Source organism: Marmota flaviventris, chromosome 19, assembly GCF_047511675.1.
Source record: "Marmota flaviventris isolate mMarFla1 chromosome 19, mMarFla1.hap1, whole genome shotgun sequence".
Taxonomy (NCBI): Eukaryota; Metazoa; Chordata; class Mammalia; order Rodentia; family Sciuridae; genus Marmota; species Marmota flaviventris.
Genome location: NC_092516.1, coordinates 31,497,399 through 31,513,100, shown reverse-complemented (window position 1 = coordinate 31,513,100; position 15,702 = coordinate 31,497,399). Strand labels below are relative to the sequence as shown.

General features: G+C 37.4%; 1 protein-coding gene and 1 pseudogene across 1 annotated transcript in view; one reads left to right on the top strand and one right to left on the bottom strand.

Annotated features, from left to right (window-relative positions):
- Positions 1-6,489, bottom strand: part of LOC114106093 (cytochrome P450 3A19-like) — a 49,275-nt gene extending 42,786 nt beyond the window's left edge. The window contains exons 1-2 of the mRNA XM_071605742.1: positions 6,365-6,489; positions 1,539-1,602 (exon numbers count right to left, since the gene is read on the bottom strand). Of these exons, the coding sequence (XP_071461843.1) occupies positions 1,539-1,602; positions 6,365-6,489 (189 nt within the window). The remainder of the gene's footprint in view (positions 1-1,538; positions 1,603-6,364) is intronic.
- The window catches only part of LOC139702888 (cytochrome P450 3A21-like), a 251,432-nt pseudogene that overhangs the window by 78,450 nt on the left and 157,280 nt on the right, over positions 1-15,702 (top strand).

Genomic DNA, 15,702 nt, shown 5'->3' with positions numbered 1-15,702 from the left:
GGTCTTCTATGATTTCTTTCTTTAGGGTTCTGTTATTTTTATTGTGTAGATCTTTTATGTCTTTCTTTAAGTTGATTCCCAAGTATCTGATTTTTTTTGAAATTATTGTAAATGGGTAGTTTTCTTTCTCAGAGGATTTGTCACTGATATATAGAAATGTCTCTGATTTATGGGTGTTGATTTTATATCCTGCTACTCTGCTGAGTTCATTCACTAGTTCTAGAAGCTTTCTGCTGGAGCTTTTTGAGTCTTGTAGGTATAGAATCATATCATCAGCAGATAGTGCTAATTAAGTTATTCTTTTCCTGTATGTATCCCTTTAATTTCTTTTGTCTGTCTAATTGCTCTGGCCAGTGTTTCAAGAACTATATTGAATAGAAGTGGTGAAAGAGGACATCCCTGTCTTGTTCCAGTTTTTAGAGGGAATGCCTTTAATTTTTCTCCATTTGGGATGATGTTGGCCTGAGGCTTAGCATAGATAGTCTTTATGATGTTGAGATATGTTCTTGTTATCCCTAGTTTTTCTAGTATTTTGAACATGAAGCAATGCTGTATTTTGTCAAATGCTTTTTTTCTGCACATATTGAGATGATCATATGATTTTAATCATTGAGTCTATTGATGAGATGATTACATTTATTAATTTCCATATGTTGAATGAACCTTGCATCCCTGGGATGAACCCCACTTGATCATGGTGCATGATCTTTTTGACATGATTTTATTCAATTTGCCAGAATTTTATTGAGAATTTTTGCATCTATGTTCATTAGAGATATTGGTATCCTTGCCTGGTTTGGGGATCAGGGTGATATTGGCCTCAGAGAATGAGCTTGGAAGTGCTGCAAGTACAGTCTTTCTAAAGATGGTGCTGGAACAAGTGGACATTCACAGGTCAATAAAATGAAACAACAAAACCAAACTTCATCTTGTTTAACAATGAACATGACATACATCATAGATTTAAATGCAAAGAATAAAAGTACAACTTTTAGAAGAGAAAGAAGAAAAACAGAAGTCAGAAGTAAAGAATTTTCAGATATTATGCCTAAACCACAAAGAAATATTAATATATTAGTCTCCTCCAAATAAAACCATATTTGCTTTAATGAAGACTCTGTTAAGAGGAAAAGACAAGATACACATTCAGACTCTAAAAGACTAGTAAGACAGGTCTTGGGGAACACTTTTTCTGGACTAGATGATAGTTACATTAATCACAGTAGCAAATTTGCAGACATACATAGTTACACATGCATGAAGCACATAAAAAAACTGGTGAAATCTAAATACGTTCTGAGAATTGTATCAATGTCAATTTCTGGTTGCTATAGTAAGAGGACTAGACTATATTCATAGATAAGCAATGTGCTAGTAAAACATAACTGTTGGAATGCAGGAGAAATGGTATATGAAACCTCCCTGTATATTTTTTGGAGCAATCCTCTGTGAAGGTATAATCATTTTAAGACACAAATTTAATTTTAAAAATCTCATTTTAAAAAATAAATGCTTACAGCTGAGTTGTGAAAACAAACCATCACTGTTTTGATCATCTCTGGATCTGCAATAACCAACATTGACTGTGGATCATCACACAACCTGTAATGGTAAAGAAGAGCTGATTAAACTAAACTGCAGTTAGAGTGACCCCCAGGAATCCAGACTGATGTTCCATAACCCATATGCCTAATTGAATAATGAACAGTGACACTAGATACAAGGTCAAATTAGGATATGATACACAGTGAGATTCTGGCCATAGAAACCAGTCTGATTTTCATAAAATGAAGGTCATATAGCTGAAGTAGGGAAGAGATATTTAAAGACAAAAAATTCTTCATAAGGAGAGCCTGATCAGAGAAGTCTAAATGGTTTATATGCATTTTCAATTCCATTCGCAACAATTTTTGTATTTTAAAATATTTCATTATCAGTGGAGTTTTAAATTTTCATTTATTTAGTTGCTAAAGATGTTGAACCTTTTTTTATACATTCATTGATCATTTGTATTTCTTCTTTTGAGAAGATCTGTTGAATTCCTTTCCCAAGTTATGGATTGAGTTATTTGGTTTTTTTGTTTGTTTGTTTGTTTGGTGGTAATCTTATTGAGTTCTTTGTATATCCTGGAAATTAACACCATAAATGAGATGCAGGTGGCAAAGAGTTTCTCCTCTTCTGTATATTCTCAGCTCATGTTCTTGATTGATCTTTTGCTGTGAAAGAGTATTGGATTAGTGAAAATTTGAAGGAAAGTAAATTATTAAGTCCTTACAAGGGCTTCAGATGCTGGTGTTGTATCAGTGGAGATTCAGCCCTGTGTGTTCTTTCCCTTCTATGACATGCCCTTTATGATCCATGCCAGTTAGGCAGGATGCTGTGGTCAGCCTGTTCTTGAGAACTTGATGAGAGAAGATGAAGAGGTAGGAAGAGGCAAAGCCTTCTCCCACTTGCTTATAGCATACAAGAACTACAATAATACATGTTGTGCTGCTTTCACCAAACAGCATTAAGGAAACAGTTGCTGAAATTAGCTGAATTCACTCTACCAGATCCTGAAGAACATAAGCCCATGGGGAACACAGTGGTTTAAATGTACTGGACATCCATTCTTCATAGTCAATAGAATGATGTTGGCAAAGAAATCCTGGAATATACTTCTGCTGAAAACACCTGACAATTAAAAACAAATTAATTGCCCCCAAGAGTTTACACTTGTAGATAAAATTAAAATAAAACAGAGGACAAATCATGTCCCAATATGTTTATCTCTGTCTCTCATCTTTTCTTTCAAATGCACATGATAAACCCAAAATTTATATAAGGGTGTTTGACTTGTAATCAAAGTGACTATCTTGAAAGGAGATAAAGCCATGCATGGTGCATATATTAGAAGGGTTTGAAGTAATGCCTCCTATGCATTATTAAATGTTTTGTAAGGAAGGAAAATTAGAAAAGGGAGGATTGACTGGGCACTGGATAAAAGTTGTGACCAGGAATTTCTGGGTCTTCATAGACTGAGAAAAGTCAGGAGTGTGGTGTTGTTGGCTTTGAGTCCTGACACCAGGTGACATATGGGACCCTTGGCAGGAATAGGAGCCTCCAAAAGCTTTATAATAATTAGTCACCAGTAATACATCTGGACTGGCATTGTCCTCATGCAGTGGGGTGCCTCATGACATCAAGTCTACCTAAGAAAACTTTCCAGAATACTCATTCCCACATTTTCCCATATTTTCATGACATTGGGTTCATATTTCCAAAAATCGGGGGAAGAGGGGAAAAAGAAATTATATTGTTATTTTGAACATATTGAATTCTGATTCTAGTTGGTTCTAATCCATTGTCATCAGACTTATTGTCCAATGCTGGCAGGTGGAGAGAAGCACCTATTCTAAGACATATGAAGGAAAAGAAGAGAAAACAGAGGGAATATTTGAAAAGGGAGTTTATAGTGTATCTTGAATTTTCTAGGTGTTGTACTATATCTATATCTACCTATCTATATCTATCTGTCTATATATATATCTACAAATAGAGAGAGAGAGAGAGAGGGAGGGAGGGAGAGAGACAAGATCTTGCCATATTTTCTATGTCGTTCAGGCTGTCCTTTAATTTGTTATTCTCCTGCCTCATCCTTGAGAGTAGTTGGAACTGCAGGTGTTTGCCACTGTTTGGCTAGTTGTCTTTGAGTATAAATATAAAGCTTCTAGGTTTCTGTATCATTGTTGTGTTAGTTTTTTGTTTCTGGAATCCTGCCAACTTTTGAATTCTTTCCTCCACATGAATGTGAGAAAACTAAAACTAAGGGAAAGTGAGTGAGTTTCCCAGGGATATTCACAATCACACTTCACTTGTTCTTTTTCCAGATTTTTTTTTCATTTATCTTATGAATCCCCTAGAATACTGGAAAAATTATGAAGTTAAAGGCACCAGTGAATTTAATTTTACAAAGTTTATGTGATTGTTTTAGTTCATCTTTTCACTGCTATGACCAAACAACCTGAAAAGAAAAATGTAGGAGAGGTAAAATTTATTTGGCTCACTGTTTCAAGAGGTCTCATTTCGAAGATGGTTGATTCTTTTGTTCTGGTCTATGGTGTGGCAGAACAACATGGCAGAAGAGTGTGATGGAAGGAAGCAGCTCAGGGCACAGCACCAGGAAGCAGATTGAGAACCTCACTCACCAAGGACAAAATATAATCTCCAAAGGCAGGACCCAGTGACTCCCCTCCTCCAGCCACACTCTACCTGTTTACAGTTATAACAGTTAATGCACTGATCACATTAAGGCCCTCATAAGCCAATCACCTTATTTGTGAATTTTTTTTTGCATAGTCTCACACATGAGCTTTTGGGGGACACCTCATATTTACAACATAACAGTGGTCCTCAAACATGTTGTTGAGTGAGAACAAATGAGTGATGAATGACAAAATGGAGTCATCTTCAAGTTTCCTAGCTCAGTGTAGAAAAGAAAGGGAAATGGCACCAATACACACAGGAGTCAGCAAATTAAATACTTGCTCTAAGTTTTTGTTATGACACTTAAAATGAATCTTCCTGTTGTTAAGTTTCAGGGGTGATATTTTCATGCTGCAAAGGGAGTCCCCAACAATGTGGATCTTAGCTCCTATCTAGTAGTAGTTGACTGGGGAAGTATGAAAAGGAAATGATTGCTTTTACAGAGGGAACAGCAGTATAGAATTCTCAGGTGGACTTTAGGTCTCAGAATTATAGAATTAAAATATGATTAAAAAATTCTCAGATTTTTGGGAGAGGAAATCTGAGCATAGAGCAGCTTTTCTTCTGATCTTCTGAAATAGATCTCATTAATTTCTCTTCAGGAGTCAGGCCCTGAGTCAAACACCTAACTGTGTTAACCACAAAGGCTTGGTTAAAATTCACATTCCTTATGGAACATGTTACATTCAACTCAGTGAACTTACATTTTAATAATTTTAAAAATCATCCAATTAATGCTGATTTTATATAACTGATTCTGCCTTTGTTGAAACACAAAACTCATCTTGTGGACCAATGGTACAGAATAGAAGACATAGCGACAAACCCATGTAAATACAGTTATCTCATACTAGAAAAAGGCACCAAAACATACATTGGAGGAAAGATAGCCTCTTCAACAAATGGTGCTGGGAGAACTGGAAATCCACATGTAACAAAATGAAATTAAATCTCTATCTTTAATCATGCACAAAACTCAACTCAAAGTGGATCAAGGACTGGAATTACTCCAGAGACCCTGTACCTAATAGAGGAAAAAGTAGGTCCAAATTTTCATCATGTTGGATTAAGCCCCGACTTCCTTAACAAGACTCCTAAAGCACAAGAAATAAAATCAAAGATTAATAAATGGGATGGTCTCAAAGCAAAAAGCTTTTTCTTAGCAAAAGAAACAATCAATGAGGTGAATAGACAGCCTATATTTTGTGAGCAAATTTTTTGCCACACACACATCATATAGAGCAGTAATCTCCATGATATATAAAGAACTCAAAACACTTAACATAAACAAACAAACAACCCAATCAAAAAATGGGCTAAGGAGCTGAACAGACACTTCTCAGAAGAAGATATATAGTAGATCAACAAATATATGAAAAAATGTTCAACATCTTTAGTAATCAGAGAAATGCAAATCTACTCTGAGATTTCATCTCATGACAGTCAATATGGCAGTTATCAAGAACAGGAAACAATAAATGTTGGCAAGAATGTAGGGGAAAACCCACAGTCATACATTGCTGGTAGGACTGCAAATTGGTGCAACCAATCAAGAAAGCATTATGGAGATTCCTTAGAAAACTTGGAATGGAACCACCATTGGACTCAGATATCCCACTCCTCGACCTCTACCCAAAGGACTTAAAATCAGCATACCATAGTAACACAGCCACATCAATGTTCATAGCAGCTCAATTCACAATAGCTAAATTTTGGAAGCAACCTAGATGCCTTTAAATAGATGAATGTATAAAGAAACTTATATATATATATATATATATATATATATACACACACACACACACACACACACACACACACACACACACACAAATGGAATATTACTTAGCATTAAAAGAATAAAATCATGGCATTTTCAGGCAATTGGATGGAGTTGGAGAACTTAATGCTAAGTGAAGTAAGCCAAAGCCCCAAATCCAAAGGTTGAATGTTCTCTCTGATAAGTGGATGCTAATCTAGGGAGTGGGGAGGCATGGGAAAAATGGAGGAACTTTGATTGGGCAAAGGATGGGCAGGGTGGGCAGGGTGTGGGAGGGCAAGAAAGATGGTGGAATGAGATGGACATCATTATCCTAGATACTCTAGATACAACAATCACCTTCCAGTAGTGCAGAAAGTTCCAAAGAGAGGCAGAGGTGTTGGCCCAGGCATTCTCATCTTCTTAAATAGCCCATGTGAAGATGTTCTGTATCTATAAAGTGAAAGAGAAACACACATAACCATGACTATCATTCTATAGATAAAGGACTAGCCAGTCTCTGACTGAGAAACTGGACCAGGCAGTGAGGGAGGTAACATGTTGGTGACACATAATAAAGAAAACTGCATCAGTAAATTCTCTCCTTTCCAACTTCAGTTAAAGAATACCCCCTCCCAACCCCAAAAGCACAATAATTAGCTAAAAGAAGTTTAGTCTTCATGACCCAAATTCTTGGGTTCATACTTGATAAACATGAACATAAGTGAGTGCTCCTGAGAGGTTCAGGCTGTCGTTCTGCCAGCACATCTTACTTGCTATGTCTCCTTGGTATGTTGACTCTTCCTTAATGTAGAGATTCCTAGTCTAGGTAAAAAAAAGGTGGGGGGACTGATGTTTTGACATTATGTTGATGTTGAGATTTTGGGTAACCTAGTCCACTCAATTACAGGGAGTCCACTGAGAGAATATGGTGACATTTTTTTCCTTGCAATTTGTTCACAAAATTTTTATGCTTTTTCTTCTCTCTATGCCATATCCCTGGTTCAGCATCCAGCACTACTTTAAACCTGACTTCACATGGGAACTTGGAAGAAGCCATAGTATTCTTCTTTCTATTGAATGAAAAAATGTGTCATTTTTTAAAAAAATGACACTTCCATTGGCCTAACACAAATGTGAGATCTGTTGAGTGACACCCAAGTCTGTTGTCAGACAATCAGGTTGACTTGAGCCACAAGGAAGGCTGATTTCCCTTACAGCCAGAGGAAAGGCCACTCTCTCCATTTCCTGAAATTGGAGGTTCAGGTGTCCTCTTTGCAGTTGGCAAAGAATCATGCACTGTCTTACTTTGACCTTTTATAATATTAACTTCAAGAAGCAACCTTTGGTAAATGCAGTGACTCTGAGGTCCACAGCTGTTCAATGGGTAACTTTAAAAGCAGGATAAAGCTTGGTGTTCTGCCTTCTTTGGGTATCATTAACTAACTTAACATTTTTGACTGCTCAGCTCTGCACATAGACATGTTAATCATTTAAGGAGTGCTCATCTAAAAACTGGAAATACCACATTTATTAAACCAAATTTACCTAATCTATCTGATACCCCCTTGAAACCTGAGGCAAGATGGAGGGAACACTCAATCGTCAGCTTTTACAGTACCTTGTTTCAGAGACCTGGTGTGGTGCCTAGAAGTTTTCAGTCATTGTTCAATTCCTTCCAGGAATGACAGAGCATTATAGTCAGATCACCATGAGGAGATTGTACCGTCAACAGGAGCAATCATTTCATGGGACCTACACTGCCCCTTCTAGCATTTTAGGTCTGGTAGATGAACATACTGTGCAGTAAGTTAAATTTACCCACTTCAAGTGATAAGGACTTCTCAGGAGCCACCTCAGAGTGCTAGAACTGAGATAATGATCCATCAGACTACAGTTTGGCCAAGACTACTTAAAAATGCATACCTCTTCCCCACTTCCCCATTCTTCTTCTATTTAAACCTTCAGGTCATGTCAGCACCCTGAAGATATGCCTAAAGCATGTATTCCCATTGTGGCTGGTATTAAAGTTCTTTTCTTGCTTTTCACAATTAAACATTTGGGTTTGTTTTGGGGGGTGAGTGGCCAGACCTGGCTTTTGTACCTGGCCTGGAACTCCTGTAATACTTTTAGTTCATATATTGTGGGAAATCAATAAATCACTGTGTAATTGGTAATGCCATAGGTTATTTGATATCATGAGAAACTGAAGCAAAGACACTAGCATTAAATCTCCTTATGTGTCTCTGAAAAATATTTGCTCTTGTTAAAAACAGACTTTCATCAAAATAAATGTTTCATCCAAACATTCTTAAAACTTTGCCCACACAATTTCATCTTCCTAGTATGATTTTGTGCCTCATGAGAGATTCCTGCTTAGCCTCCAAAACACATCTCCTATAGCACCTATTTAGTAGAGTCTTTCCTTATTTATCTTGAACAGTAGAACAATTTATATTTTGCCTGTAATCCCCAAGACTCTGGAGGCTGAGGCAGGAGGATTGCAAATTCAAAACCAGCCTCAGAAACTCAGTGAGGTCTTAAGCAACTTAGCTAGACCCTGTCTCAAAATAAAACATACAAAGAGAAGAATAATAGAATGAATCACACATTATTACTCTATGCATATGATTACACAACCCATGTATCTCCACATACTGTACAACCAGTAGATTCATTCTACTATCCTTCTTACCTCCTATCCCCTCCCCTCCCTTCACTCCCTTCTGCCTAATTCAAAGTAATTCTATTCTTCAGTAACCCCTGACCTTTATTGTGAATTAACATCCGCATATCAGAGAAAACATTTGGCCTTTGGTTATTCTGGGATTGGCTTAGCACAATATTTTTCAGCTCCATTCATTTACTGAAAAATGTCATAATTTCATTCCCTTAGGCTGAGTAATATTCCATTGTGTATATATTACACATTTTCTTTATCCATTCATCTGTTGAAGGGCACCAAGTTGGTTCACTGTTTAGCTATAAATCTCTGCTCTAAGTACTTGGTTAAGTAGAAACTCAGCCCCAGATATCATGATGATTTGAGAGAGGCACACATAAACAGGCAATTGAAGGATGCCAAATGAAGTAATCATAGTGGAATGAGAAACAACATCCTATCAATCCTGAATGGTGGAGCTTCTTTCTGCCACGGGATGGTCCATCCCCTTGTTCTTCATCAGCCCAAGTGACATCTCTTTGAGAAGCCTGTTCTGACTTCCACTGGCAAGTAAATTGCTCATGGTGTTGGTTTATGTTTTACATTCAAAACTCAGAGGTCATAGTCTTAAATATGGAAAAAGAAAAAAGAAAGAAAAGAAAAGAAAATAGAAAGATGATTTATGTAACTCTGTCAAATGCACTTTCTTCAAAGTAGGGACTATCTACATCTTGCCAGTTTGGGGGGGCAGGCAGTATCTAAGCTTTGTGGCTGAGAGAGGGAATGGCCAAATCTTCTGGCCTTTGTGTATGTGTTGGTGAGGAGAGGGTCAGGTCTAGGGACATTCCCTCTTGGCACTGGAGGAAGTATGTACCTCAACCCAGTGTCACTGCAGGGTGACTGGGCTGCATGCCTGCATGTGTAATGCATGGCTCAGATCATTCTTTAGGATCTGAGCCATGCATTACACATAAGCCAGGAAGAACCTTGGCCTTCATGAAGTTTAACCTTTCCTGGGGGAAAGAGACACTAAACAGCAGCAACAAAAATTCCACTCATGTAGATTTTGAACTACAAATTGGGATAAATACTGTGAAGTAAAAAATTCTTTACTGAAGCTTGCAGCAGGATTTGACTCATTAATTCTTTCTTTTCTTCAAATCACTCCTCCTTTGAAAAATATAAAAACAACAGTATCAATGGGACTGGAGGCATGGAAAGTGTGAGGCTTTGGATTTGCCTGGACCTATTTCCTCATGTGGGAGAAGTTGACCTAAGAGGTCCAAAAGCCTTGTTATCTCAATCACAAGACCCACTCAGCACTGCCTTCCTATCTCAGGCTTGGCATGAAACACACCCCTTCCTCATTATTCTAATTGTCTTGTATATTATAGTCCCCAAATTTCTCCAGTTCATGCAGAAACCAAGAGATCCTATGATCAGGATGCATAAAAGGTGGAATAAACTGGAACTGAAAGATGACACACCTGCCACAGATGTCCTGAGCTGTAAAATCTAGAGAGGTCTGTCAAATGGGAGTGCAAGAAAAAAAAGGCACCACACACAGGAACCTGTCGGAGACCAGCTCCAACAGGGGGTCTCAGGAGAGGAACGGATGGTGAGGAGTCGGTGAAAGGGGGGTGGAGAAACAACACAGACACCAAAGTGAAGGGGCTAAATCCCAATCTTTACTTGTGAAGCTGATCATATATACTTTTCATTTTGGCAGGTTCACAGTACTTTGTGGTTACAAAACAGGAATCATTATTCAAAGAAACAAAATATTACGTAGCTACAATTAGAATAGAAGAATGTATCTTGGCTTATGCATAAGCAAGCATTTTTACTTTCAGTTCGTGTTTTCCTTTGAGTTGTTTCTGATTAGTTAACTTTTAATAATAGTTAGAAATGTCCCAGATTGTTGGCCTATACCTTGACTATTCTTTCTTGACTTACTGACTGGAAACCAGTGCCATGGTTACAGCAAGTGGTTAACTTTTTATTAATTTTACTCAAACAAGAGTAAGAGCACAAACCATTGTGCACAGGAACAAGAACAAGTTGCCCAGTACTAAGCACTAATATGTCTTCTTAACATTAATTCTTCTTCTCTAGATTTTAATTTAATTTCTCAAAAACTTCCTTGACAGGAATACAGGGAGTTTTTCATTAGACATTAACAATTTACGTTCCACAGCTGAATCTTTGCATTTAGAGCAAACAGATCTATTCTTTAGAAGTAGTTGCATTAATTGGGAAAGTCATGTTTTTTCCTTCATACTTAATGGTCATATGAGAAGTCGCAACTATACTTATTAAAGGAATACAAAAACAAAGCAGCCCATTCCCAGAAACATACTGCGCTCCTCCAGAGGACGGATGCCTTACGCCATCCACCTTAGTAGGAACTTGCCATTGCCTGAGTCAGGGGAGGGGTGCAGCTGGAATCAATAACTCAGGAAAGAATAGCTAGCACTTATTTACTTATCCATATTTTAAAATTTGGTCTTTTTAGATATACATGACAGTAGAGTGTGTTTTGACATTACACATACATGGAGTATAACTTATTTTAATTAGAATAACATTCTTGTGTTTGTACATGATGTGGAGTTTCATTGGTCTTGTATTCATATATGAACATAGGAAGGTGATGTTCAATTAATTCTACTGTCTTTCCTAGTGTGTGTGGTTTTTTTTTTTTTTTTGTTCTAAGAACTTCTTCTTCATTAACTGGCACAATCCATCCAACAACTTTATGAGATTTGTGTGGTTATAGTCATTATTTTATGAATGAGTAAACTAAGTCCCACAAAGTTTAACTTACCCACCCATGGTTACCTAGCTAATTACTACCAGAACCTCTGTTCTAATTTAAATCATCTAACTCTAGAGCCCAGAGTCTTAACCTTGCAACCTGGGCTCAGCCTCACCTATTGCCACACAGGATGAGTTAAGGGACTGGAATGTGGCCCAGATCTTCTGAAAGTGTTGTGCCCAGAGCTCTGTCTCCTACAAAGGCATAAGTTGAAGATACCATTTTAGCCCTGTGGGGGACATCCTATCTCTCCTCCTCACTCTGGAAGAGGGAACCTTATGAAGATTTTGAGGTTAAGAGTAAGAAGACTTCATCATGGCTGCTCACTTCCTAATCCATCCCTGAGCCTTTCTTCTTTTGAAAATAACCAATAAGGGAACAGAGTACCTAATAGTTTAGAAAGCTCATTTACATCTCTCTTAATGATGGATCCTATTTTTAGTCTGTGAGACAACTATAGTTGGGTTGTTTTAATTCCCCTGTTATAGTCATGAAACTAACACTGAAGAAGAAAATTGCTGAGGCAATTTAATCCTGAAGTGGGGCCCTGGAGCCAGAACTTGTGATTCCAAATTGTGCTGAAGGTGCAAGGGATTCTCTCAAAAACCTGGTTGATGTGTCAGCCTCAAATGGGTTAAATATTTCTTTCCACATCTCCCAGAATTCTCCCAACATAGTTATGAAATGGTGCAGAACTGCTTGTGAACACAAATCCACAGAGAGCCTTTAGTTTATTACTAAATGTGAATTCACTGAATTTCTGGAGTCAGCCAACATTCAGAGGTAGAAAGAGTTCAGTCATTTTATAATCAGAATCATTTTGATAGTCAGGAAAGCAGGAAGCAAATGAGGACAAAGTCAATAAATCAAAGAGAAATCAGAATTCATGAAAGAGAAAATGAGTAAAGAGAAGATGAGCATCATGGGGTCATGTTGAAAAGGACTGCAAAGCCTGCACACTCTCCCCTCCACATGGGACAGTGAGCTTCTAACTTGCTTGATGGGACTGCAGGCTGCTCTTATCCAGGGAATGCCCTGCTCACCACCAGGCAGAGCCTTGTAAAATGGGTCTTTTAATATTTATTTATTGACTTTGACACTCAGACTTTTTACTTTTTATTTTGAATCTGGATCTTGCTAAGTAGGTTAGGACCTCACTAAGTTGCTAAGGCTGGCTTTAGACTTGTGATCCTCCTGCCTCAGCCTCCCAAGTCACTTGGATTATAGGACTGTACCACGATGCCCAGCTAACATTTCTCTGTTACTAAAATCCCTCCATATGCTACCAACACCCACGGGATAAAATCGAATTGCCTTCAGCAACACCTGATTCTTCTTCACCAGGACACACAGGCCTCTTCAGTCTTGTCTCACTCTATACCTCCATAAAATGTTTTAAGGGATTGTTATCATTTATCACATCTCAAGCTCCCTAAATGTGACATGTTTTTGTTTTCTTTTGTCTGTACAGGCTAGTCTTCTCCTGGAATGACCCAATCTGTTTTTCATTAAGTGAATTCCTAACCAACTTTCAGGAGTCACCCAGGGCATCATCTACTCCAACTAATCCCTTCCACTGACTCACCAGAGAGGTGGTGAAGAGTCCACTTCTGCCCTCTCATAATTCCTATAAAGAAACATACAGTGGCTGTCAACACAGGATTCCCATTAAAATTGATGTGCATGGGAGGCTTGAAAAATGCAGATACCATAATCATACAACATGGAATATAATTTGCTCCACTCCAGACCCTAGTAATTTCTCTGTCCCTCCCATTGTCCTTCCCTCTGTTACCCTTTCTCTATTCTTATTTATATTTATTTATACTTTTTGAAAATTAGTGCTTTATTGTTATAATGAGATTACAATAAATCACTGAGTCCAACTCAATATAGGAATTGGAACTTTTAGTCACCACTGGTGGGCCAAGAGAAGGCCACAAGTCTGTACTACTTGACCCATTCCAGGGGTTGGAGCACATCATTTATAGTTTAAAAAGACAAGAAAAGCATATCACTACATTAAACATAAGTGGCTGTTACTATGATTCAAAACCATACGCACAAACCATAAGCTTTAAAATTATAAGCAGAGGGGGAAATGGATCAAAACAACCCTAAATGAGAACAATTGAAAGAATCATTACTAATATCTAGACAATTATTCTATGTGGTTAGGGTACATTGCCAATAAAAATGGGAACCAAAAAGAGAATAATTTTCCATTGTGTAAGAAGAAGAGAAACATTTGCATTTCTAAGCAGGGTGTGCTAAGGAGGATCAGGATGGCAGTGGCAGGGTTTTCTCCTGGCAAAAGAATTTCTTATATGAAATGGAGTCTCAGAGTAAAATGGAGTTTGTCTGGTTAAGGCACATATATCCTGGCCCATAACTTTTCCCCCTTTTGAATGAGGTATGGGGTTGTAATGACCATTCATTTATTTTTTATATATATATATATATATATATATATATATATATATATATATATAAAATAAATGAATATATATATATTATAAATGAATATATATATAGTGAATTAAATATATACATATTGTGAATTAAATATATACATATATATTTATAAACTTGATTAAAATATATTGTTTTAGTTGTTCTAGCCTTAGAACAAGTCTGAGCAAGAGAAAAAAACATAATTAATTTTTCATTTCTTTTTTTGTTGTTGTTTTATCTTTAGAGGGTGGTTGTGGTCTCTTATTCTTTCCATTCTTTTGCAGGAGATATTTTTGTTGTCTTGACTCAGGTGAGATAAATCCACCCTGTGTGTTCATTTACCTTCATGGCCATTGGGGTAGTCAGGATGAGTGAATAAGGTCCCATCTAACTAGATGTTAATCCTTTGTAAAACCCTTTGACACAGACAAAGTCATAGTCTTTGTTTTCTTTAATAATGAAATTAACAAGACTAAAAACATGTTTAGTTTGTGTAATAGCTATCTTGAAGTTTGGCTGTCTTATGTATTATATTCCTCTTTGAGATCATAGTAATCTTTGAAAAAAGTATCACTCTTCTAAACATAACTTTAAATGAGCTGAAGTCCAGCTCATTTTGGAGCCACTCTAACGTTTAGTAGGTGGAAGGCAGAGTTTTATCTCAGGTAAGGCGGGACTCGACAAGTTTTAGGTAAAGTGTTTTAGGTTTGAGGCTGATTTTGCCTTTTTCTTAAATGTCATTTTATAAAATTTGCATATATTATTTCCTGAGTCTATATGTCCATTAGTTAACACAATATAACATTACATTTAAAACATGGATCAGGGAAAGGCTAAGGGGGCTGTTAGCTTTTCTTTTGTGTGGGTAGGTGGCAAATGTTTTTATGTTTTACAATATTACCTTTAAACAGATCAGGCTCTCATTATTTTTAAAAGTGCACTGAAATTTCAATTGTAATGTGAAGAGTAACACAAAATTTTATATGTAACTTATTGACAACAGATTAATTTATCTGGTTGTAAAACATTAAATGAAATGAATGAATATCAACCCAATTTGTTATTTTTATACACATATGAGACTTTTGTTACAGATAATTTTAGTTTGGAGAACATCAACATGATAAAGTGCTCTCTTAAGCTTTACATTTTACTAATTTTAACTTTTACAGTACAGTTTAGAATCCAGAATACAGGAACAATAGTCATAGGTCTGCATGGGCTTACAAAAAACAAAGGATATCCTTAAATTTCTTATACATTTAGAAAACAGAGTTAATAATCAGAAACTGCTTTGGTGAAAGTAAAGAGATATAGGAGAGATCTCCTGGGACAACATGTGGAGGAGGTAGAGCAGACCAACCCGGCCCCACACATGAAGGAGGTGGACCAGAGAGATCTCAGCCCCATGAGCAGAAGAAGAGCAGACTGACCCCAGCCAGACACACAGAGAAGGAGGAACCTGAACCCAGCCCAATGTGGGTAGGAGGAGGAGACTGACTTCAGCTAGACACATGGAGGAGGAGGAGGAGATCGACCGCAGCTGCATGTGTGGAAGAGTAGCCCAACCAATGCATGGCTCTTCTGGCTCGTTTCCATCTAGAGACAACCGCCAGGACCTGGAAGACCATCACCAAGGTCCTGGCCTGGTTACACCAGAGGTATCCTTTGTGTGGACCCCATTTACCATCATAGGTTCCCCCTATAACCTCCATCTTGGGACACTGCAACCTCTGTCATGGTCCTCTACACACAGGAGGGAAT